This window comes from Scyliorhinus canicula, chromosome 27 (assembly GCF_902713615.1).
Source record: "Scyliorhinus canicula chromosome 27, sScyCan1.1, whole genome shotgun sequence".
Lineage (NCBI taxonomy): Eukaryota > Metazoa > Chordata > Chondrichthyes > Carcharhiniformes > Scyliorhinidae > Scyliorhinus > Scyliorhinus canicula.
Window position 1 is genome coordinate 11,571,959 of NC_052172.1, and position 25,633 is coordinate 11,597,591.

General features: G+C 45.1%; 1 protein-coding gene across 2 annotated transcripts in view; it reads left to right on the top strand.

Annotated features, from left to right (window-relative positions):
* sympk (symplekin) overlaps positions 1–12,991 on the top strand; it is a 54,937-nt gene extending 41,946 nt beyond the window's left edge. Inside the window, exons 18-26 of one of the 2 annotated variants that reach the window (XM_038785890.1) lie at positions 656–764; positions 1,949–2,049; positions 2,935–3,025; positions 3,180–3,287; positions 4,416–4,603; positions 5,584–5,760; positions 8,433–8,522; positions 10,191–10,976; positions 11,716–12,991. In XM_038785890.1, coding sequence (XP_038641818.1) covers positions 656–764; positions 1,949–2,049; positions 2,935–3,025; positions 3,180–3,287; positions 4,416–4,603; positions 5,584–5,760; positions 8,433–8,522; positions 10,191–10,976; positions 11,716–12,021 — 1,956 coding nt within the window. In that variant the 3' untranslated portion in view covers positions 12,022–12,991. The remainder of the gene's footprint in view (positions 1–655; positions 765–1,948; positions 2,050–2,934; positions 3,026–3,179; positions 3,288–4,415; positions 4,604–5,583; positions 5,761–8,432; positions 8,523–10,190; positions 10,977–11,715) is intronic. The other variant, XM_038785891.1, reaches the window with a different exon arrangement.
* The last annotated feature ends 12,642 nt before the right edge of the window (positions 12,992–25,633 follow it).

Genomic DNA, 25,633 nt, shown 5'->3' on the forward strand with positions numbered 1-25,633 from the left:
AGCCTTGTTAGGGGACCGGAGGGGATGTGTTGGGGGTTATTTTTGTAATATTGAAAATTTTGTTTGAATTTATTAAAAGAAAATGTAATCTTGTTGATGTTTGTTGGATCTGGCTGTGTAGTAATTGGCAGCATTTTTAAATTTCCCACATGAAGAAGTTCTGACAGCTGAAATTGTTTTCCAGTCTCTCGAGTGGAATTTGAACCCATAACACCTTAATTGGCTGTCAAGTACCTTTGAGGTGTCCTCGGGTTGTGAAAGACGTCATATTCTTTTTATATGTGGAACTATTTTTTAAATTATTTATTCATTTACAGGATGTGGGCGTCACTGACTAGGCCAGCATTTATTGCCCATCCCTAATTACCCTCAAAGGTGGTGGTGAGCCTTTTTGAACCGCTGCAGTCCATGTGGTGTAGGTGCACACAGTGCTGTTAGGGAGGGTTGCATGGCTGGCCCGAAGGTTTCGCCAGGCCCTTTCCTGAGTCTCTTGATCCCTGCCTGTTGGTCCTGCCCCATGTTTCCTGGATTGGGTTATGCGGCAGGATTGGCAGTCAGTGGTGGAGCTGATGGTGTGATGCAGGAAAAAGTCTTGCGAAGAGCATGTGTCCATGTGGTGTGTGTTTGCGCTGTAACCTGTTTTGCGTTACTTCAGATCCGAGGGATGGGGATGAACTCGCCTGAGCTTCTCCTGCTGGTGGAGAACTGTCCAAAAGGAGCAGAAACCCTTGTGACTCGTTGCCTACACATCTTAACGGACAAAGGTAATCTTGGGGTTTATGTTGCTCTCCACCTCTTTTGGTTTTAAAAACCTTGTCCACAGGATGCAGCTCCCTTTTTCTCTCTCGTGTTTTAACAATGCGCTGATGAAATATTCTGTCATCTCCCTTCTGTCCAGAGAACATTTTGAGCTGTAGAGCACCGAGAATCTGTCTGATACCAGACCCATTGCCTAAACCCCATCAGGCAATGTACCCAAGTGCGCAACAGGATTCTCATAAAGGAACTCTTTCCCCTTCCGACATGCGTGTCCTTTTTTAAAATTAATTTTACCGGATGTGGGCTTCGCTGGCTAGGCCCAGCAATTGTTGCCCATCCCTAATGCCCCTTGAGAAGATGGTGGTAAGCTGCCGCCTTGAACTGCTACAGTTCATCTGTTGTAGTATACCCACGGTGCTGTTAGGGAGTTCCAGGACCCAGCGACAGTGCAGGAGCAGCAATATATTTCCAAGTCAGGATGGTGAGTGACTTGGAGGGAAAGTTAACGGTGGCGGTGTTCCCATGGGTCTGCTGCCCTTGTCCTTCTAGATGGTAGCGGCCTTGAGTTTGGAAGGTGCTGCCGAAGGAGCCTTGGTGAATTCCTGCAGTGTATCTTGTAGGTGGTACACACTGCTGCCACTGCGTTGGTGGTGGAGGGAGCAAATGTTTATGGAAGCGGTGCCGATCGAGCAGGGCAGTTTGTCCTGGATGGTGTTGAGCTTCTTTAGTGTTGTTGGAGCTGCACTCATCCAGGAAAGTAGAGAGTATTCCATCACACTCCTGACTTGTGCCTTGTTGGTTGTGAACAGACTTTGGGGAGTCGGGAGATAAGTTACTCACCACAAGATTTCTCGCCTCTGATCTGCTCTTGTAGCCACAGTTTTTATGTGGCTAGTCCAGTTCAGTTTCTGGTCAATGGTAACCCCCCAGGATGTTGATTGTGAGGGTTTCAGTAATGGTAATGCCAATGAATGTCAAGGGGCGATCGTTTGATTTTCCCTTATTGGAGATGGTCATTGCCTGGCACTTGTGCGTTGCAAATGTTACTTGCCACTTGTCAGCCCAAGTCAGTCCAGGTTTTAATGCACTTGCAGTGGACTGCTTCAGTGTCTGAGTTGCGAATAGCCATTGGTTAAAATTCTGCTTTAAGAGCCCCGCCTGTTATCAAATAATGCCGCTGTGTTTCCAGTTCCTCCATCACCCGAGCTGGTAAAACGAGTCCGTGATCTCTACCATAAGAGGGTCCCAGACGTCCGCTTCCTGATCCCCGTGCTTAACGGCCTTGAGAAGGTAATGAATCATGTCATTGTGGTAATATCTGCTGCTGATGTCATCATGTTGAGGGAAGGGGTGGTCAGGAGTAGGAGAGGGGAGTTGTATCTGATGGGCTATGGTCAAGGGGAGTTGGGTAGCGAGGAGAAATTAGATGTTGGGTGGGGGAAAGACTCTGGCCCATGGTGGGATATGGAGTGGTTGTGTGTGGAGGGAGGAGGGTGTGAGGGGAGATGCGATGGGGAGGGGGGAGAATCCCATCCCTGACACTGACAGGTTGTGAGGAGGGAAAATTTCCACACCTGACAAAGTGTGAAAGGATTGGGGGGTGATTCCTGTTCTAGACTCGGTATGATGGGGCTGAATGAGATTCCAGTCCCTGACTTTGTGATGGGGCAACTTAGCTTCTTTGGCTGGTGTGGGGTGCAAAATAACGCCAACAGCAGGGGCAGTGAGGGGAAGGAAGAGGTGGAGAATCTCACACCATGAGCCTGATCCTGTCCTCGCACGCATCTTTCAAACAGGAGGCACCTGGTGCTGATCAAGGGAAGGAATCCTGGTTGATATGACCCAACTCCTTAACCCAATGGCATGGTCAAACTGGCAGGGCCTGCTACTACCTGACTGGAAATAATTATTTTGATAAACTGGGACCTGGCCCTCCTTGGTTTATGTGGTGAAGCACCACACTGGGTGATGTATGTAGCCACTAAACTTTTAAGCAGAGGCTGAAGTAAGCTTACTCCACTTGCAACCCCTCAACAAAACAGTGGGAGGAAAGGCAAAGTCCCTCTTTATATAAAACTGATGGAGCAGCAGGGCTGCAATGTAAACTTTCTTTCATTGTGCTCCTGTATAATGTTTAAACTTCAGGTTAATTAGCATCTTGACTCTCTTCCACAGAAAGAGGTAATCCAGGCACTGCCCAAATTGATTAAACTCAATCCCATTGTGGTGAAGGAGGTTTTTAACCGGCTCCTGGGGACCACACACGGTGAGTTGTGGTGCCATTTACAATGGATTTGCAGGTGGCCACAGGAGAATACTACCTGGTGGCGATAATGGGATGTTACTGGGAGGGAGGTTCTCATTATTTCAGTATTTCAAAAACTGGGCATACTTGCAATGAGATATTTATTTTCTCTCAGTAGGTGAGGGTGTGTCGGCGGCAATTTCACCTCTGACCCCAGGTGACCTGCTGATAGCGCTGCACAATATTGACTCAACAAAATGTGACATGAAGTCAATAATTAAAGGTAACAGATATCTACAGTAACCAACCTCCCTCACATCCTCCCCCCCCCCCCCCCCCCCCCCCACACACACACACTCCTCAACCCCACGGCTCTGACTGCAGAGCCCCCAGGAAGGAATCTGGGAGGCCTGTATTGGTGGTTCAAGGCCCACTGGGTTGGATGTGGACATGGGAGGAAACGTTAATCAGAGGGGTGGTTGTTAGATTGGCTTTTCAAAGTCTGAGAATTGTAGGAGGAACAATTCTGAGATGGAGGGTGGAACTCCACAGGGGAGGGGAAGAGCAAGCTTGGGATGGGGATGGGCAGGTCTTGAATTCCACACAAGAAAGAGCACCTGGTATCTTCAGGATGGGTTGAAAATCAGAACATTTGTTCATGGGAGTAAGTGTGTGTGAGAGGTTGGAGATCTGAGAGAAATCTCAAATTGGGTGACAATGTTTCTCTTTGATGTAAATGTGGAGGAGCACAGGTTGAGATTTTGACAGATTTGGCTTTTATGGGCAGTCAGCAGACCTTTATGAAAATCAACGGCCACCTCATCTATGTGATCGGTTGAATGCTTTTATTGTATTTCAAAGAACATTCTGCATTTCAAGTTGCTAGCCAGTTGAGCAGAGAGTTGGACAGGTTGTGTTCCATGCAGCTTAAGCAGATGACCGCTTCTTCGTGGGTGGGGGAGGGGCTACTCTGAAGATTGTGGAATGAGGAGGAATCCATTTGGTTCATCATGCCTGTACCAGCTCTTTGGGAAGACTATCCAATTGGACCCACTTCTCCTCTTATGGGGCTTAAATTTATCTAATAGCTTACCATGTCCTTCCTTAGTATTTCAAAGCGTTTCAATGAGTTTGCATTAGATCGATAAATGTGGCTTCAATGGTATGTTGACATTTTTGAATTCTCCCCACAAATTCTCCTGCCTCTCTGTCCTCCTTTTAAGACGCTTCCTCAAATCTTTAACCAAGCATTTAGTTGCCTAGGGTAATATCTCCTTACCATGGTTCGGTCTCAAGTTCTGTGAAGCACTTTGAGTTGCTTTATTATGATAAAAGGTGCAGATTAAATGCGCCTTGTTGAAACATTGGTTCCTTGAAGTTGATCTGACTGGCTGGCATTTTTTTTTTAAAGCTACAAACCTGTGCTTCGCGGAGAGGAATGTGTACACATCGGAGGTCCTTGCTGTTGTGATGCAGCAGCTGATGGAGCAGAGTCCGCTCCCCATGCTGCTGATGCGGACAGTGATTCAGTCGCTTACGATGTACCCTCGGCTTGGGGGTTTTGTCATGAACATCCTGTCCCGACTCATAATGAAACAGGTAATGAGAAGGAAAGAAAGCTATGTGGCAGTGATGCTGAATGTCCTGTTTCTAAATGGAGTGAATATGTCGATCAATGAGTTGGAGCTGGGTGGGGGCGGGTGGGTGACAGGACTTGTGGCAGGGCACACAGCAAGCAGTCTATTTAACCAGAGACTCTACAAACCACAGCAAGCTGGGTCTGTATAAAGAGAGTATTTATGAATTACAGTACCACTTCCAAAAAAGTGTAGTGAATGGAAGATAGTTACATCAGACATGTTATGAACGCAAAATCAATCCAAGTCACAGCAGCACAGTTTCAAGTTAAGATTGACGGAAGAGTTAGTCAATTGTCTCTTGTGACGAAGTGTCACCATGTGAAAGTATTGTTCGTTTAGTCTCAGAATACGAGAGTCACTGGTCGGGCCAGTGTTTCACTGCGCTTTCAACAATGCTAGTGAGTATTCTTCCTGAACCTCTGATGTCAGTGTAGTGAAATCACTCCCACAGTGTTGTTACGTAGGGCATCTGACCCAGCAACAGTGAAGAAGCATCAAAATGTTTCCAAGTTAGAATGGTGGCAGGATGTCTAGGTAAGAATTATCAGCGAGGACTGCATAAAAAGGCATTGGGTAGTACTCTCTGCTATCATCTCTGGGACCAAGACTTAGATTAACGTGCCCTGGGAATGTTTGATAGCCCAATGTATAGACCGTTTTACTTGCAATCTAGCCTGTGCTGCATCTCTGGCAGTGTTTGGGGAAGTACGCAAGGGATGTACTTTGTATCCAACCTATGTAACCTTGGAGCATTTGATGTGGTGGGTTAGAGCGATTCTCACTCTGCATGTAACCTGATAACTTTTCTGGCTCGTTGGTGAGCTAGCTGATAAGGTAACAGTACAATTTAGCAAACTCTGATTATAATTTCCAATGTTTCTGGTGCTGTCTCTTCACGGGCCTCTCTATAACAAGGTTCTCTTGATTATGGTGCTGCAGGTTTGGAAATATCCCAAGGTATGGGAAGGCTTCATTAAATGCTGCCAGCGAACAAAACCTCAGTCCTTCCAGGTGCTGCTGCAACTCCCACCCACTCAACTCGCTAATGTTTTTGAGAAATGTCCGGAGCTCCGTGAACCACTCTTGACGCATGTGAGATCTTTCACACCACACCAGGTATGTGGTTGCTGTGGGCAGAATGTACATCCTTCCTGCTTAATCAAGTTCTCACCTGTCTACAGTATTCACCATCAGGTTTCCCCTGTCCATTCAACAGTGATGTCTTGGAATGTCACATTGCATCCCCGTTGATGGTTATAGCCATTACAACACAAAAGGCAGCTATCTGGCCTACCCAAGTCTGTGCTGGCTCTCTATTGAGCAATCCAGTCAGTCCCATTGCCCTGCAGATGCTTTCCCCTCTCCATCCAATTCACTTTTAGTATTATTGATTCTCTCTTCGTCCTCCACCCTCTTGGTTTTGGGTTCCAGGCCATTGCTATACATTGCATTTTTTAATAAAATGTTTCTCGCCTCATCCCTGTATTTCTTGCACAAAACCTTAAATCTGTGTCCCCACTCATCCTTGTACCATCAGTTAATGGGAGCAACTTTTCCTTGTCAATCTTACCCAAAGCTGTCATAATCTTGTTCACCTCTGAACCTACTTTGCTCCAAAGATAACAACCCCCAACTTCTCCAACCTTAACCTTGTAGCTAAAATCCCCTCATCCGTGGAACTATTCTGGTAAATCTGTTCTGCACCCTCTCAAGGGCGTTTGCTGCCTTCTGCACGGAGCCGTTGGCAATGCCATCTGAGGACCAATTCTCCATTGCAGCTTGAATTAGGTCATAGAAGTTGCAGCACAGTTGGCCGATCGCACCCATATAGCCGTTTGCTTTTCATTTGGAGCTATTTATCTAATTGTTTCCCTGTTCTTTCCACATTCCTTAGAATTCGAAGAAGAAGAAAATAGAATTCCCTTTTTTAGTTGACCTAATTCCTCACTTGGGCCAAAGCATTTCAAGTTGAATAATCCTTTTTTTTTTTAAAAAACATAGTCTCTGACTTCTGTCTCGTTTTCCATCCATAATCTTCAGAATATACTGCCATGTTACTGGTCTGCCAAGCATGCAAACCATATCTTGCTATTTATCCTCTCAAAATGTGAACATTTTAAAAGTTTCATGCCCCACAACCAAGACTTGCCTCTTACAAGTGGGATAAACAACATTATTTTTCAAGGCAGTATCCTTCCTATAATGTTATACCCAGACTAATATGCAATAACTGAACCAATACCCTTCTGCACATTCAGAATAACTCCCTTGTTTTTATATTTGGAACTCTCTATGCATAAAATCCAGAGTGACATTTACCATGGATTTACTCCTCACTTTAAAGATTGATGTACCTGCACCCTTGCATCTCTCTCTGCTCTGTACTGTGCAGGGAATAATTCCTCTTCCTCTTGTTTTCCTAAAATGTGCTATTCCTATTTCATTGACTGGCACTTGAACAATTTGAGATGTGATCTGTGGTGGGGTAGTGTGCTTGGAAGAGAAACTGTGATTTTAGACTTAAGCAGTCTATTGCTGCGGTTTACTTCATGTCATGTTTGGATTCAGTTTGGATTAATTAGTTGCTATGATTAGTCAACAACTCCAAAAGAGTTGCATCAAGTGTGGTTGGCAGCTCCTTCATAACACAGGATCAACTAACTGGGTTAAAGACCAATTATATATTCAATTTCTGGAAGTGCACTTGCCACCTATCTGCTCCCACACCCACTCTTCACTAATATTTTAATGTTGCAACCGCTTGTATTTTTTCTGGGTGATTTTCCAATTATTCACTCTTAGAATGGAGGCTGAGGCTAGCATTCGCTGCTCATCCCTCATTGCTCCTGAGAAGATATTGGTGAGCCGTTGCTTCAAACTACGGCACTCCGTGTGTCGAAGGTGCTCCTGCAGTGCTGTTAGGATTTTGACCTCGCCGCGATGTAAATCAATGGCAATGTATTTCCAAGTCAGGATGGTGAGAGAGCGGGAAGAGAAAGTGAGCAAGTGCCCTTGCCCCCTCGGTGATAGACATTGATAGGGTGGTGCTCTCTAAGCCTTGACCCGTTGCTGCATCTTGGAGATCTGAATATTTTGAGGCGTTTGCTTCATCCTCCAGTGTGGCATCATTAGAAAACCACAGTAATCTTACTGAAATGTACAGGCTAATGAATCACAGCACAGAACCCAGATTTCATCACCACCTACAAAGGGCCAATTCCAAAAACAGCCTTTACCCTGTCTCTTTTTCCGCACCTAAGTTACTCTTCAATGCATTAAACAATACATATTTGGTAGAGAAATCTGAACATGAAAACCCTCTCGGTGCTTCGCAGAGGAACTCTGAAATAGTGTAATGCCCTGGAGTAAGGAGGGCTTAGGTGAATGAATGCATTCCTTGGGGCATGTAATCTATGGGGTTCTCCCACCCCCTAGCTGGTTCATTTAGAAGTGAATGATTCGAGTTTGCAGGTTGAGAGTTTTCCTGGGGCGGGGCCGGGTCTTTCTTTGGTTGGGGAGGAGCAAACTGGTTGATGCAGTGGGGGAGTGCTTGCGTTAACAAACTTCATTGTAGACAGAGATTCAGCAAATATGGTCAGGACGGGGGTCTAATTGTTGAGTAACATGGAGGATAGGCAGAAACACAAGACCAATGATATCACTGCTGCCAATTTGAACTGATCAGCTGCTAGGGACAAGCCCCAGGTTTCGGTGGCAGTGTTTGTCGGTTACACAGGCTGCTGCTGTTGAAGAAGCCACTTTTCACTCCTTTTATCCTTCATTTCCAGCAAAATCACATTCCGAAGTCGATAATGACTGTGCTGGAGGTCAACTCAAAGCCAGACATGGAGACAATGGAGCCTAAGCCAATGAATGAGGTATGTGCTGGACAAAGATTTATTAACTTGGCCTAACTTTCCTAAAATAATTAAATGAAACTGGATATATCATCCTAAATTTGTCAATTCCCATGAATAGTAATGCGCTGTTCAGACGGAATGTAGGGACAGTATGGCACTTGAATCCCTTGGTATTTTATAATTTTTCCAAAGTTTCAGACAAGATGGCTGAGGGTCAGTGTTTGTTGAAATAGTTGGAAATTGAATACCAGTGCGGTTACTTTGAAAGGGTGACTACGGAAATAGGCTGAGCAGAGTTGGGTATCCATTATTATCATCATCATCTTGAGATCTAACCCACAGGACAGTTATCTTCCCCAGGGGTAGGGCAAGGCGGCAGGTCACAAATCCACCCCTACTAAGGATAGTGACGGTAGTGGCACCGCTTTCCATCACATGCTGACCAGGAATCTCTCCTGCTTGCCATTGGTGTGTGTTAGAAGGATTTATATGTTGATGCTCTGTCTTTGGCCGCGTTATGTACACAACATTCTTGGCCGGCAGGTCTGACTCAGAGGCAGGGTCGCTACCCAGTGTGTCACAAGGCCACCTACTCAAAGGTCCCTGGTCATGGAAAGAATTGGAGTCCGAGACAAAAACACTTCCTTCAGTTTGTTCTGTGATGCGGTTTAGACTGAATTATTCTTTTCAAAATAATTCAGTCACAACTAACGTTTACAAATTCAGCCACTTCTGCTGCTCTTTTAATTCCACCTAATTTTAAATGGTTATTTATCAGTTAATGTTTCTGGCAACACGTTTCACACTTACAGAATCCCTACAGTGGAGGAGGAGGCCATTAAGCCCATCGAGTCTGCCCTGACCCTCTGAAAAAGCACCCTATCTGGGCCCATCACCCCACCTAATCTTTTTTGGACACCAAGGGGCAATTTATCATGGCCAGTTCCCCATACCTGCACATCTTTGGACTGTGGGAGGAAAATGGGGCACCCAGAGGAAACCCATGCAGACCCTGAGAGAATGTGCAAATTCCACACAGTCGCCCAAGGCTGGAATTGAACCCGGGTCCCTGACGCGGTGAGGCGTACAAGAGGCTGTAACATTTTTTACATGCCATCAGATTCAGAGTTTTCATGCGTTGTGTATGAGGGACTGTGATACTTCACGCTCTGGGCGTGAGGGGCAGTTAAGATTTCACACTCGGCAGTGTGAGAAGCTGGAATGTTCCATTCTGGTTGTTGAAGAACTTTTAATTTTGACCATATTATTTTCTCAAGACAGCCAAATATATTTCACAACTAGTGAATTACTTCTGGAGTGCAGTTGCAGTTATCATCGACTAATGTGTCTATATATAATGTCTCATTGAAGGACAGTGCCTCTGGCTGTGTAGCATTCCATCAGTACTGCACTGAAGGTCAGTTAAGATTTTATGCTCTAGTCTCTGGGGTGGGAATTGAACTCCGAAGCATCTGACACAGTGTGTCCTACATTAAGCCAGGACAACATATAGTGTGGCCCAGAGGTTGAGTTAAAACCTCACTATGACAAGTTATGAATTGAAAAAGACCTGAACTATTGTGTGTTGAAGGCAGGAAATAAAATAGTGACATTTTCCTCATTGTCGTTAAAACCCAATTGATTCATGAATGTCCTGATTTTGGGCTTTTACTTGCTGTGTTACAGGAGGAAGTGCAGCATCTGACCATTGTTCATACACAGAAGGATCTGATCACCATGCGCCTAGCACAAGAGAAGGCCTTGAAGAGAAAACTGGAGGAGGAACAGAAACTCAAACAACAGCAGCAGCTGGCTTCTCAGACTGTCCCAGCCCCCCCTCTCAGGACTGTCACAGAATCACCTCTCCGGACTGTCCCAGAACCCCCTTTCCAGACTGTCCCGGCCCCCCCACTTCACACTGTCCCAGCCCCCCCTCTCCAGGCTGTCCCGGCCCCCCCTCTCCAGACTGTTCCAGCCCCCCCTCTCCAGACTGTCCCTGCCCCACCTCTCCAGACGGTCCCTGCCCCACCTCTCCAGACGGTCCCTGCCCCACCTCTCCAGACGGTCCCTGCCCCACCTCTCCAGACAGTCCCTGCCCCCCCTCTCCAGACGGTACCGGCTCCCCCTCTCCAGACTGTGCCGGCCCCCCCGAGCCTAATTTCCCCAGGGACCTCCAGCCAGTCTGCTTCTAAGTCTCCCACCCAGTCTATTTCAGCCCCCCTAAGCCAAGCTGTCTCCAAGTCTCCCACCCAGGCCATTTTGACCTCCCTCAGCCAGGCAGTCCCAAGTCAAATAATCACAACCTCTGCGATAGCACAAAAGGATGAACCAATGGACGTCAGCTGCAGTGTTTCAGATCTAGCTGTTAGCAGAGAGACCGAGAACCCGACAATCATCATCAATGTGAAGGACGAGGAGGAAGGACCGATGGCTTTGGATGAGACATCCCACGGGATGGTCATCATGGATACTGTACGTGAAGGACAGATTGTAGTTCAGATAACAGCACTTAGGAAAGGTGGTTGTGTGGTATTGTCACATGACAAGTAATCCAGAGACCCACTGCAATGCTCTGGGGTCCCAGGTTTAAATCCTACCATGGCAGCTGGTGAAACATGAATTAAATTTTTTTTTAATCTGAAACTAAAAGTGTAATCACCATAAAACCATTATCAATGGTCCCATCTGGTTCACTAATGTCCCTTTAGTGAAATCTGCTGTCCTGGGCCATTCTGGCCGAATGTGACTCCAGTCATACAGCAATGTGGTTGACTCTAAAATATTCCTCTGAAATAGCCGCGTGAACCACTCAGTTCAAGGTCAACTAGGGTGGGAAACTAATGGCTTTGCCAGTGATGTCCACTTCCCATGAAATAATTTTAGCACATTCCAGCACAGGCAGACAATGATGGTCAGCTTGATTCCAGGGATGCAGACCGCAGTCTTATCAAAAGGGCAGCTCAGTCTGCTTTGTTTTAGTGCACCTCTAGGAAATACTGTTTGACCCCCTTGTGCTTTCGCAGCTCAGTCTGGGGCAACTTTATACCTTCCGTACTGGGATGTTGCCTGGGTTATTTCCTGGGGCGGGGGGGGGGGAAGAGTTTGTTGCCTGGGATGTGCCCAGGGACTGCGGGTGGCACTTGAGTTACGATCGGGGAGCAGGGAGTTGACTTTCACAACTTGGTGACGCTGTTCTTTGCTTCCAAAACAGGATTCGGTCACAGGAGAGCGCACCAGTCACCAGCCAGTACTCCACGAAGTGGGACATCTGGTGGCACGAGACCACGGGGACATCACCGAGCAGGTGATTCTGGTCCGGGATGAGCCAGTGCCGGCGGACAAGCCAGTGCCAGGCACCGATCAGTCGGCTAACCTGCCAGAGGAGCAGATGGAGCAAGGCATTGAGGGTGAGGTGTCTGAGGAGAAGGTTGGCGAGGACTCCGAGGAGCAGGCAGTTGAAAATGATGCCCAGCTGCCCATCACCAAACGCAAATCTGCTTTGCGGAAAAGCAGCTGAAGAAATTGACCAGAAATTTCAACCATTAGTGTTTACATAGTTGCCTCGTCTCAGCTTGTTTATTGATAGCACCAAATATTGGCTGAGACAGTTAAACCCCACACTTTGAGGCAATTGAAACCTGTGATCTTAGTGAATCTTCATTTTCCCAGACTTTAATCAATGCAAGGACCAATTTAAGTTTTTATTTTTAAAAAACAGCTAGGTCCAAACGGCAGCAGTTAAATAAATGTCTGTCTGTTTTGATGGTGTTGATTGAGGAAGGATCGTCTTCCAGTACTGTTCCTCTTTAGATGGTCTGAAATTGTTCACATCAACGGGACAGGCTTCTTTAACACTGCAACACTCCCTCGTCACTGCACCTAAGTGTTCTGATTACAGGTTCGAGACCTCCGGAATGGGGGCTTGAACCCACAACCTTTCGACTGCCATCACCCAGTTCACTCTCGATGCCCTTTGAGACCGATCGTGAGCATAAGCTTTCTTTGAAATGTTGGACTGGCTCTAATCCCAGGGGATTCCAGTCGACTCGATGTGGGTGATCCCACCAAGCCGATTCTACACCGGTGCAAAATGCAGAACTGATCCTCGTGGGTCTTGGGAGTCGGGGTCAATTCTGGATTAAACATGCACACCAACTGCTTCCGAATTCCTCCTGTTATGTTCAGCCTGATCAATTTGTGTTCTGCCCACTCTGGAGCTGGTTATATTCCATGTGCATTTGTAACCAATTTAGCTAAAACCTGTTGCAGTTCGATCCTAAAATGTTTGTGAAGAGTCTTGGTTCCTTTTAAACTCAAGTGAAAACATTTTGTTTTTTATTTAAAAATATTAAAAATTGGGGGGAGGCTGGTTTCAGTTTCTGTCAATTCTCTGTGGAGCGAGACCAGTGTGCTGTCAAACTTTACATCTGAAGCTGTAAGAATGTGAAATGAATAAAAGATTGGAGTGTTCGAATTTCCAAATGGAAGTCAGTGTCCGAATTTAAATATGTGTGGGCTGTATGTCAGAATGGTGATGTCGGATTGCTGATCCCTGGCATCGCCTCCGCCCCCTCCCCCCAGGCCTCCCCTCTCCTTCCCAAGAGGGAAGGGGGGTGTGAGGGAAGGAGGGTTAAGGGGTGGGAGGGAAGGAGGGTGAAAGGCGTGTGAAAAGGATGATTAAGGGTATGTAAGGGATGGAGGGCAAAGGAGATGTGAGGGAAGGAGGGCGAAGGGTGTGCGAGGGAAGGAAGGTGAAGAGTGTGAGGGATGGATGGTAAAGCAGGTGTGGGTAATGGGGATAAGATGTTTTTTTTTAAAAAACACTCAATTTGGAAAACCTAAAGCCAATTACATCGGTATGAGGGGAGCAAAAACAGAAATTACCAGGCAATCACAGCAGGTCTGACAGTATCTGTGCATAGATGAGAGAGCTGATGTTTCGGATCTGGATGACTGTTTGTCAAAACAGTATGAGGGGAGAGGTGACTCAGGTGGATTGGTTAAATAGACTAAAAGGTATGGGGATGAATAAACAGTCGGATTCATTTAAAGAAACAATCCAAAATGTAAAACAAAATTACACCCACGAAGAAGCAAAATAAACAAAAAACATCCATCCATGGTTTACTGAGGAAATTGTGAATTGTACTAGGTTAAAAGAAGAGGCTTACCATGTTGCAACAATTACTACTGAGCCTGAGGATCCTGGAGTGTTTAGAAACCTCTAAAAGGCCATCAGAAAATTGATACGGAAAAATAGTGTATGAGAGTAATCTAGTCGGGAAATATCAAAACAAATTAAGAACCTTTCCAAATACATAAAAAGAAAGAGAGTAGCTAAAGTAAGAGTTGGTCCTTAAGAGGCAAAGTTAGGGAAAATTATGGGGAGTGAAGAAATGGTCGAGACACTGAACAAATATTTGGTTTCTGTCTTCACAGTGGAAGGCACAAAATTCATGCGATAAATAGAGTGTAACAAGGGGCTAACAAGAGCAAGAAACTTAAAGTAATTAGTAGCAGCAGAGAAAAACTATTAAAAACTTAAGGGTCTAAAATTCAAAAAAACCCAGGGCTTGGTCTGTATGGAGTTTGCACATTTTCTCCCTGTCTGCGTGGGTTGCCTCTTAATTGAAAAAAATAATTGGGTATTCTAAATTTATTTTTTTAAATCCCCAGGACCTGAGGTTATCCAAAACTCTCCACCTTGTGTCTTACATCTCCCCGAAGTCTATTGAATCCCTACAGTGAAGAAGGAGGCCATTTGGCCCATCAGGTCTGCGCCCACCCTCTGGAAGGCTACCTCGGCTTGTTCGCCCCACCCTATCCCCATAACCCCACCTGTAATTCAACCTAACAACCTATTTGGACACTGAGGGGCAATTTAGGATGGCCAATCCACCTGACCACATCTTTGGACGCTAAGGAACAATTTAGCATTGCCAAGCCATCTAACCTGCATATCTTTGGATACTAAGGGCTAATTTTAGCATAGCCAATCCACCTAACCTCACAAGGATGTACGATAAATGAGCACCGAGGCAGTTGCTGCCTGTTATACTGTTACGGTGACATGAGATTTCAGTATTTACCTAGTTTTGTTTTTTTTATGTTCTTTAATCCTTGCATTTACAAAGCAGGCGTATGTTTTTGGTACCCGTCACTTAATTCATGGAGAGGATGAGTAGCGCCACATTAGTGACGAGAGGATAGTTTGGTATGGCGATGGGTGGTATGGCCATGTAAATCCTCATTGTGGGTGAGGAAAGCCCCCAGTTAGAACCATGTGTTTTCTTTCTATGTTAATTTAGGATTATGGAATCATTGCTTATCTCCTATAAACGTCTGGACAGATCATGAATGCTAGTAAAGACTGGGTTTGTTATGATTCTTCTTTGTGGTTGGCGTCTCTGGTGTTGTTGCAGTCAGGGGAAATGTATAATGGTGCATGCCTGGGTGTGGTTGGTTAATATTTTAATTGGCAAGTCTTCCATGGGTTGGTCTTCAATATTTACTTGGCTGCACGTTGGCACAGTGATCAGCACTGCTGCCTCACAATGGCAGGGTCCCGGATTCGATTCCAGCCTTGGGTGACTGTGTGGAGTTGGCATGTTCACCGCATATCTTGCATGGGTTTCCTCTGGGTTCTCCGGTTTCCTCCCACAGTCCAAAGATGTGCAGGTTAGGTTACGTGGCTAGGATGATAGAGTGGACCTGGTAGGGTGCTCTTTCAGAGGGTTGGTGCAGTCTCAATTGGGCTCCTGCATTGTAGGGGTTCTATGCATGGGTAGAGTCAGTGGTCACTTGATTCGATAGGGGGTAGCAGATACGTTCACAGATCAGTTGCGCTATTCGATCGCCCTTTTTAACTTCAAACGGTTCCTTGCCAAAGTTAAAGAGAATCACACCAACATTTCCTCTGTAACCTCATCAATAACACCAGCTCCGACATCAATGAAGTATTTTGCTGCCAATTCAGATCTTGGAGCCACTCAGCTGTAGAATCCAGAGGGAACTGCAATCTGAATGTCGGTCTTCACAATAACTTTATCCTGTGCGGGGACCACATAGTTGTAGGCGCTGTAACGGTCGAAGCCGGCCACCCGCTCCGAGCCCCGGGTCGGTGTTCGCGCGTTTTCACTCAGCCGGGCGAAGCGGAGCCGCGGCTTCTCGGCCCGGGGCCGCGGCGGGGCTGGAGGCTTCAGAACACGGCATGGTCCCGGGAGGGAGAGAGAGGGGAGGGGCAGGACACTCTCCCTTTGGCGGCACAGGCCTCAAGGAGGACAGCAATCTCGAAGTCCCTGAGACAACTTGGAAGAGGGTGCCAAACTCCTCCACTCAACCTATCCTCCAACCAAAGAAAATCTCCAACAGTGCTGATCTACAGCACTCAAACTCTCACTCGGGCCTTGAAGCCCACAGGTTACTACCTCCCCAGTGGAACCCTATCACGAGAAGAGGAGCAGACCTGGAGCCCCAAAAGGAGACAACCTGGGGAAGGATGACCTACTCCACTACTCAACATAACCTCCACCTAACCCGAACGAGGTTCAGGTGGTTTTGGCTCCACTGGTACAAACTGAACAGGTTGTTCTGCCAAACCATGTCAAACATTGCTTAATTCTCTTGAGATGTTACAAGCTGTGGATTCTTCATGAAACAGCAACTTGCCTCGTCTATGGTGCGTGTGTTTATACTTAGTGGAGAAAACATAATCTATCCACATATAAAACTGCTTCCTTGGGGTGCTTATGAAGTAGTGATCTCAATAGTGACTTGAGTCGGTTATTCCCTTGTTCCAGTTAAGAATCCTGGCAATAGGTCAACTGTTAGAATCATCAGGTGTATTTCATTGTTTTCTTTTCTAATAAAAATAAAGTTTTTTTTACATTAAAAGGGAGAGTGTCCTGTTTCAGGTGAGGTTTTGCTGTTCAGCCTTGGTGTCCTTTTTGCGATGTACAGCACTGGGCCTGGTCTGATGTTATTTAGTTAATCCTGGTGTTCCTCTTTTCATGGGGTTACTTGCTTGGGTGAGTCGGTCGCTGATACAGACGATGTGATGTACCTCGAGGTGTTCCCTACCGTGTCCGGGGGGGGGGGGGGGGGAGGGGGTGCGAGCAGGCGAGAATAGTACCCATTCTAAGTATTTTGACAATTTTTCTGCTCGTTGGTGGGGTTATCTCAGTGGAGGATGGTGTAAACCTTCCAGTGTCAACAGGGCTGGAGGTTATATTGGGTGGTGGAGTAGGGCACCCTTCCCCATAATGTGGCTGAAGAGAAGTAAGTTGGTTGTGTAGCGAGTCTTGGTATGGTGTAGGTATCCTTGGTTTACTGGCTCCTGCATACGAGTGTACAATGCCAAGCCATGTCTTGTACTGAGGGCAGCGTTCTGTCACTGCCCTTTGCTTGGGATGTACCTTCTTGGCCTGGATGTCTGGGAGGCAGTGCGAGGTTTTGAATGAGCAGCCTTTTCCTTTCATGTCTTGTGGTGAGGGGCATGCAGCAGGGTACAATATGCTCATTGCTATATATTAGAAAGCAAAAAGCACATCAGCTGGGTTTAAACCCCCTCAGATCTTTTTCTGCAAGGCTTTCAATAGGAATTGGTTTTAATAGGCTGTGATTGACAGCTTTTTCACAGCCAGTTGTCTGGATTGTTTAATTTAATTTCCCTTCCAGCTAGAATGGACCTCAGCTGTGAAACTAACCACAATGTTTCTAAACATCTGGCGATGATTGACAGTAATTGGACCACATCCAAAGCAGTTAAGTGCTCTCACTTCCTCTTTCTGTGTAGGAAGCACTTAGTTGCCTTTGATGTGGTCTATCATTCTGGACAGCTTTCAGGCAAGGGTCTCTGTACTGGTCTTTGATGGGGGCCTCTCTTATGGGGGGTGTTTCTGATGGTGGTCTCTGTAATGGGGGTCTCTCATGGGGGGGCTTTCTGGTAGGGGTCTTTCTTATGGTGACATTCGGGTGGGGGTCTCTAATGGGTATCCACAGGTGGGGATCTCTTATGGGGGTTTGGGTGGGTGCGTCAGGATTTGCATGTGGGGAGGGGGGGTACCTTGATGGACTTTGGGGGAAACTCTCTTAAACAGCTATTCCCTTGACCCACAGCAAGATCCACTGCACCAGAGCCATGGTCAAACATACCTGCACCAAATTCAGCCCAAGTGAATTCTGCCCAAAGAGCTGGAGAATCATGCGGGCCTGTAGAATCCAGTGCCCAACGGATCCCATTTTTGGTCAATTCTGGATTCCCCACCGCATTGGGAGCTCAATTAGTACACACATGGAGGCACCAAGTTAGAATCATCAGAGAATAATTCTAGTTCAATGATTAAGTTGAACCAACTGCATTGTTGTTCTCCAATCCTGAGGATTTGTTATGTTATTTTTAAAAATGGAACACCTCTGATAAATATATTTATATTTTAAAAAAATAACATCATGTCCACGACAAACATGGAACGTTGCCCACACCAAACATGGAGAACAGCCGCAACATGACATAGCACGTACATCCCATCTGAGACTCGATCCGCCCGGTCCCAATCTAAGTACAAAATTCATGGGCTCCAGCTGCCAGGTCTCCGCCTCTCAGCGGGGAGCTGCATTGCACAAGTCCCACAGGGAGTCAGTTGGGTCATTCCTGTGGGTCTCAGGTTTATTACGCAAACAAATCACAAAGCTCTGAGATGATGCGCATATTGAGTGGCCAATGGCAGGAGTCTGGGGGAGGTGCAGTTGAGGGTAGGAGGTGATGAAATCCGGATAAGTCCAGTCAGAATTGGTTAATCCTATAAAGACTCCCAATTATTGAAGACAGCGATTATGAGAGACAGACTTTTATTTCAATGGACCGAATCGTCTGAGAAATGGCGGTCACCGCATTGCCACTCCACTCATATTTACTTATTCTGAACCAAGCTCAATATTTCTTGCCAGGAATTCCAAACAGCCTCCCAGGCAACGTGGAGCTGGAGTTGGTACATCATGGCGGAGGAGCATCGGTGAGAACCAAGGGTCAAAACGGCACCCTAATCTGTGTGGAGCCTTTCCTTCTGGTGAGTTTCAGCTTGGCAGCAAGAAATCACTCTGTGTGAGGCCTCGTCAGGGAGAAACAGTGTTATGGGCCAGGGTTTAGAGAACCCCAAAGTGTATCATGAGGTTCACCTGACCCACAACTTTTAATAGATTGTGGTATGGGGGGCACATGGCCCACTCTACAGGTGATTGATGCAGGTAGGGCAGTGGATGCTGCCTATATAGACTTCAGTAAGGCCTTTGATAAGGTCCCTCATGGCAGACTGGTACAAAAGGTGAAGTCACACGGGATCAGGGGTGAGCTGGCAAAACGGATACAGAACTGGCTAGGTCATAGAAGGCAGAGAGTAGCAATGGAAAGGTGCTTTTCTGATTGGAGGGCTGTGATTAGTGGTGTTCCGCAGGGTTCAGTGCTGGGACCTTTGCTTTTCGTAGTATATATAAATGATTTGGAGGAAAATGTAACTAGTCTGATTAAGTTTGCAGACGACACAAAGGTTGGTGGAATTGTAGATAGCGATGAGGACTGTCAGAGGATACAGCAGGATTTAGATCGTTTGGAGACTTGGGCGGAGAGATGGCAGATGGAGTTTAATCCGGACAAATGTGAGGTAATGCATTTTGGAAGGTCTAATGCAGGTAGGGAATGTACAGTGAATGGTAGGACCCTCAAGAATATTGACAGTCAGAGAGATCTAGGTGTACAGGTCCACAGGTCACTGAAAGGGGCAACACAGGTGGAAAAGGTAGTCAAGAAGGCATACGTCATGCTTGCCTTCAATGGCCGGGGCATTGAGTATAAAAATTGGCAAGTCATGTTGCAGCTGTATAGAACCTTAGTTAGGCCACACTTGGAGTATAGTGTTCAATTCTGGTCGCCACACTACCAGAAGGATGTGGAGGCTTTAGAGGGAGTGCAGAAGAGATTTTACCAGGATGTTGCCTGGTATGGAGGGCATTAGCTATGAGGAGAGGTTGAATAAACTCAGTTTGTTCTCACTGGAACGACAGAGGTGAGGGGCGACCTGATAGAGGTCTACAAAATTATAAGGGGCATAGACAGGGTGGATCGTCAGAGGCTTTTTCCCAGGGTAGATGGGTCAATTACTGGAGGGCATAGGTTTAAGGTGCAGGGGGCAAGGTTTAGAGGAGATGTACGAGGCAAGTTTTTTTACACAGAGGGTAATGGGTACCTGGAACTCGCTGCCGGAGCAGGTGGTGGAAGCAGGGACAATAGTGACATTTAAGGGGCATCTTGACAAATACATGAATAGGATGGGAATAGAGGGATATGGACCCCGGAAGTGCAGAAAATTTTAGTTTAGACGGGCAGCTAAGTCAGCACAGGCTTGCAGGGCCGAAGGGCCTATTCCTGTGCTGTACTTTTAATTGTTCTTTTTTGTTCTTTGTGTGGTACAGCAGAAATCAAAAGTATTTTTTAAAGCAAAACAATGTTTATTCTATGAACTCAAGTTAACCTTTTTAAAACATACAGTGAACATTGTGGCAACCATTAGTTCAAATTCAACCCCCAAAGAATACAACACTAAGTAATCCTTAATAAATTCCCAAACAACATCCAGAAGACAAAATACCCTTTTAACACAGAGATCAGGTTTAAATTCTCTATTGAGAGCAGTTATCCATTTGAAATCACCCAAATGAACACACTTTAACTTGTAGAGAGATCCATGCACATTTGCTGGCTTTCACTGCAGCTCTTCTCTGAAAACGAAACTTAAACCTCACTCTATAGCAGCCTGCTCAAAGACGAAAGTAAAGCAGACAGACAGCCCAGCTCCACCCACTCTCTGACATCACTGCAGTAATAAACACCCATTTCTTTAAGGTACACCGATTACAGTTATTCTATAAAAAACACCCATTTCTTAAAGGTACTCTCACATGACACCTCCCCAAGAAAAAAAATAAACGATCAACTTCAAGATTGTTTCATTTTTCACCTTTTCACTATCCTTTAAGAAATGCACAGTAAATATACTTTTTCGTTTAAAAAAAAACACGCAAACATGTACAATAATATCGTCCATTTTTGTTCTTCTTCCTCCAACTGAAATCCCTCTCGATTGACAGTCTCTTTGAACAAGAAGGTCTCTGCACGATCCTTCCATTTCTCTCTGCCTCAGCATTTCGCTTTAAAGTCAAATACTTTAGTTCAATCTGATCACAGAGTCCCTTGTAATTCTCCAACACAGGAGCATTGGTTATCACAGTTTACAGGCCATTAAATGCCTGCTGAAAGTCCGCTGTCCACTAAAACTTTTGACGTTTCTTCAGCAAGTCCATCAGTGGAGCAACCACGCTACAAAATTTTGCACAAATGTATGATCAAATCCACTCATGCCAAGAAATCACATCATCTCCCTTCGTCTTGTGGGTATCAGAAACTCCTCAAGGAAAGTGACTTGGGCTTTTCTAAATTCACTTTGGCTAGGTTTACCAGCAAACCCACCTCCTGAAGTCGATCAAATAACTCCATCAGATGTTTTAAATGTTCTTTCCATGTCTGGTTGAAAATTACCAGATCGTCGATGTATACCGCACAATTGGGTAATTCTGAAATGACTTTGTTAGTTAACCATTGAAATGTGGCTGGGGCGATTTTCATGCCAAATGGCATAACTTTGAATTGGTACATACCATCTGGAGTCACAAAAGCTGAAATCTCCTTCGCCCTTTCGGATAAAGGTACCTGCCAGTAACCTTTAAGTAAATTCAATTTGGAAATAAAAGCTGATTGTCCCACTTTCTCAATGCAATCTTCCAAACGTGGGATAGGATAAGAGTCCATTCTTGTAACTGCATTAACCTTTCTGTAGTCCACACACAACCGTTGGGTACCGTCTGGTTTAGGTACCATCGCTATGGGTGAGCTCCACTGGCTGCAACCCCTTTCAATTATGCCATTTTTAAGCATACTCAATCTCTTTGTTAACCTGTGCCAATTTTAAAGGGTTAAGTCTATATGGATGTCGTTTGATTGTAACAGCATTTCCCACATCTTCCCCACAGTTATCCCTTTGAAATCACCCAAATGATCACTCTTTAGCTTGCAGAGAGATTCATGCACATCTGTTGGCTTTCACTGCAGTTCTTCTCTCTGAAAACGAAACTAAAACCTCACTCTATAGCAGCCTGCTCAAAAACGAAAGTAAAGCAGACAGACAGCCCAGCTCTACCCACTTTCTGACATCACTGCAGTAAAAAAACACCCATTTCTTAAAACTCCCACTACAGTTATTCTATTAAAAAACACCCATTTCTTAAAGATATTCTGTAGAAGCCAACTGTTTTCTAACACACCTAATAGGTAAAAGATAGATAAATATTAAGCCCCTGTCTTACTAAATACCCATTTTAAATTCACTCATAACCTCAGGTCATCTCAAAACATAGTTTACAAAACAGCACGACACAGCACAAATTCTACAACATAAAAACACATAATTCAACAGAAACACAGAAGAACCTGATAGATTAAAACAAACACTTTGATAAGACATTGTCCAAGGACAGGGCAGGCTCTATGGCAACAGTATAGCAACAACGTGATAATATCAAGGCGGCATTGTTCTCAATGTTGATAACAGCTAAGTCAGCAAGAAGTCAGTTCACGCCTGTCGCGATAACAGCATAGAATCGCATTCCATAACACATACAAGAATTCATTTATGAAGATGTCCCTCAGGGATCAGTGTTGGGCCCACAATTGTTCACAATTTACATAGATGATTTGGAGTTGGGGACCAAGTGCAATGTGTCCAAGTTTGCGGACGACACTAAGATGAGTGGTAAAGCAAAAAGTGCAGAGGATCCCAGAAATCTGCATTGGGATTTGGATAGGTTAAGTGAATGGGCTAGGGTCTGGCAGATGGAATACAATGTTGACAAATGTGAGGTTATCCATTTTGGTAGGAATAACAGCAAAAGGGATTATTATTTAAATGATAAAATATTAAAACATGCTGCTGTGCAGAGAGACCTGGGTGTGCTCGTGCATGGGTCACAAAAAGTTGGTTTACAAGTGCAACAAGTGATTAAGAAAGCAAATGAAATTTTGTCCTTCATTGCTAGAGGGATGGAGTTCAAGAGTAGGGAGGTTATGCTGCAATTGTATAAGATGTTAGTGAGGCCGCACCTGGAGTATAGTGTTCAGTTTTCGTCTCCTTACCTGAGAAAGGATGTACTGGCGCTGGAGAGTGTGCAGAGGAGATTCACTAGGTTAATCCCAGAGCTGATGGGGTTGGATTACGAGGCGAGGTTGAGTAGACTGGGATTGTACTCATTGGAATTTAGAAGGATGAGGGGGGATCTTACAGAAACATATAAAATTATGAAGGGAATAGATAGGATAGATGTGGGCAGGTTGTTTCCACTGGCTGGTGAAAGCCGAACTAGGGGGCATAGCCTCAAAATAAGGGGAAGTAGATTTAGGACTGAGTTTAGGAGGAACTTCTTCACCCGAAGGGTTGTGAATCTATGGAATTCCTTGCCCAGTGAAGCAGTTGAGGCTCCTTCATTAAATGTTTTTAAGATAAAGATAGATAGTTTTTTGAAGAATAAAGGGATTAAGGGTTATGGTGTTCGGGCCGGAAAGTGGAGCTGAGTCCACAAAAGATCAGCCATGATCTCATTGAATGACGGAGCAGGCTCAAGGGGCCATATAGCCTACTCCTGCCCCTAGTTCTTATGTTCTTAATGTTGCACATTAAAGACTGACAGCTAACCATCAAATCAAACTCATTTGATTTTAACACAAACCAATTAGGATTACATAGGGGTGTAGATAGATGGCTAAAGACTGATATGATTTAGTATAACCGTGATAGTCCGTACAGCCATCTTTTTCCTGGATCATTCTATACTTTGATCTAACTTACTCACTGTCTCTATTTTTCATGTTTTCACTTTTCCACTCTAACTCTTGAAGTAAATGCAAGCTGTTTGCCGTAAGCAAGAAAATCATTTCTGTATCATTTGAAAGTTAAATTGTGTACAAATTACTTCTCTTTGGGTCCTTTTGCGTGCCGGACTTATTAGAGAATAAGATTTAAGTGATTCTCAATTGTGATCAAATAGAAGACAATAAACGATTCTTGTTTGCACCCGAGAAGTATTAACTAAAATTTCTACTGGGTTTTAGTGTTCGCAAGTGCCACTAGATCCGCATGGTACATCTCTACATATTCTCACATGACAACAGTAAAATGCTGTTGAATAGCGGGGTGTTTATCGGCACCTTTTGTTGGTCAGAAGATTCCAGGCAGATTCTGCTCCAGCGTTATTGTGCAGTACACAATGGAAAAGACCAATCTCCTTTTAAAAGCCTCAATTATTTTCATTTACATATGGGTCCTCACGTCAGAAGCTGGAGTTTAATCCATTTAACAAATCTCATTGTGGGAGAATTTTGTTTTCCACCAGAGCTGTGTGCAGGAAAGCACCCAGTCCTCCAATGAGAAGTTTGGTTGAATGTGCCATGACTTGCCTGCGACCTTGCACAACGATTGGCGGAATCTTGTTGTCATCCAGAGATGGATTCTGTTCCGGCCCCATGTGGTCTGGGGCTAAAATCCCCACTAAATTATCCCCATTAACCTCCATAAATTACCAACATTAATCCCTATATATTAACACCATTAACCCTGATAAATTAACTCCCATTATCTCTTATACATTAGCCCCTGTAAATCCAATAAATTACTCCCAGGCACTGCTATTAACTCCCAAGTAACCCCCATAAATCTAATGTCTATAAATTACAGAATAAATCCCGCTCAATTTATAGGATTGTGAGGGATGTTTCTTCCGGAACTGCACTGGAACCCAGGGTGTCAGTGACAAGCAGCACAATGTGTATTTATCCTTCAACCACAATCAGTAAAACAGAGCAACTTGTTTGTAATATCACAGCTATTGTGAGATCTTGCTGTGTACAAATTGCATTCTATCTGGAGGCAGTGATAAGGACAATAGAGAAGCAAGTTCTGTTTTTCTAAGGAATGTCTTCTCACTGCTTTGCACCAAAGAAAAACCTTGCTGATTCTCAGACAGCACAAACATCCACATCCTGGCTTCACGGAGAGTTTATTTACACAAGTATCGTCTCATTTTACCTGTCAATGTCATCCAATGGGTGGTTTCCATTTCTTCCGAACTTACATAAACAGATAGAGGTCACCCATTGTATATTTTTGATTGGCGCAATGAACAATCTTTTTGAAGAAAAACAAGCCTCTTCTGGTAATTATAATGCCAGGAATCCATATTGTTTCAAGAAGACAACCCAAAAACACATCATACCAAGAAAGCTCTGAATCAGGTAGACAATTTAACAAGACGTGGATTGAAAATAGAAAAACCCGCAAATGAATAATCGTGAATTCAGCAGAAATTATATCTGGGAAAATATCATTGGGCTTGAGGAGGTAAAGTGAACTGAATATTGAAAACATTCGCTGCCTCCTGTGTCAATGAGACTGATGGATTATAAGCAGCAAAACATATTAAATCCATCATATTAAACATTTCCAAGGCAGGTACAGCACGGGGTTAGATACAGAGTAAAGAACCATCTACACTGTCCCGCAACAAACACTCACCCGGACAGGTACAGCACAGAGGTAGATACAGAATGAAGCTCCCTGTCTCCATCAAACACTCCCACATCATGGACCATAACGTCCAACTTGCGTCGTAGGTTGGGGCGCTAGAATTACAAGACTTTAATGTGCACTTACCTGCTCTTGAAAACTGCGCTGAAATTTCCAATGGCTGGAGCATTGAAAGAGTTCACGCAGGCATCAGTGTAATCAAGCAGCGTCAGATTCAGGAAGTCCACACTCACTTTAACTACTGTAAAGCAGGTAAGTTTAAAGGGCCGAGTGAAATTGACAGCTCAGGGAGACGATATGTGTCCGAGCCAAGTGGATGGGATTTGGGTGGGTGGACTGGAGTATGCGGGAAGATGGTGTTCGAGTGGGGTGGCAGGGTGGTAGGAGGAGGTCGGGGATGAGGGGGTGGGGAGAACAGAGGTCGGGGCTGAGATGTTGGGGGGAGGG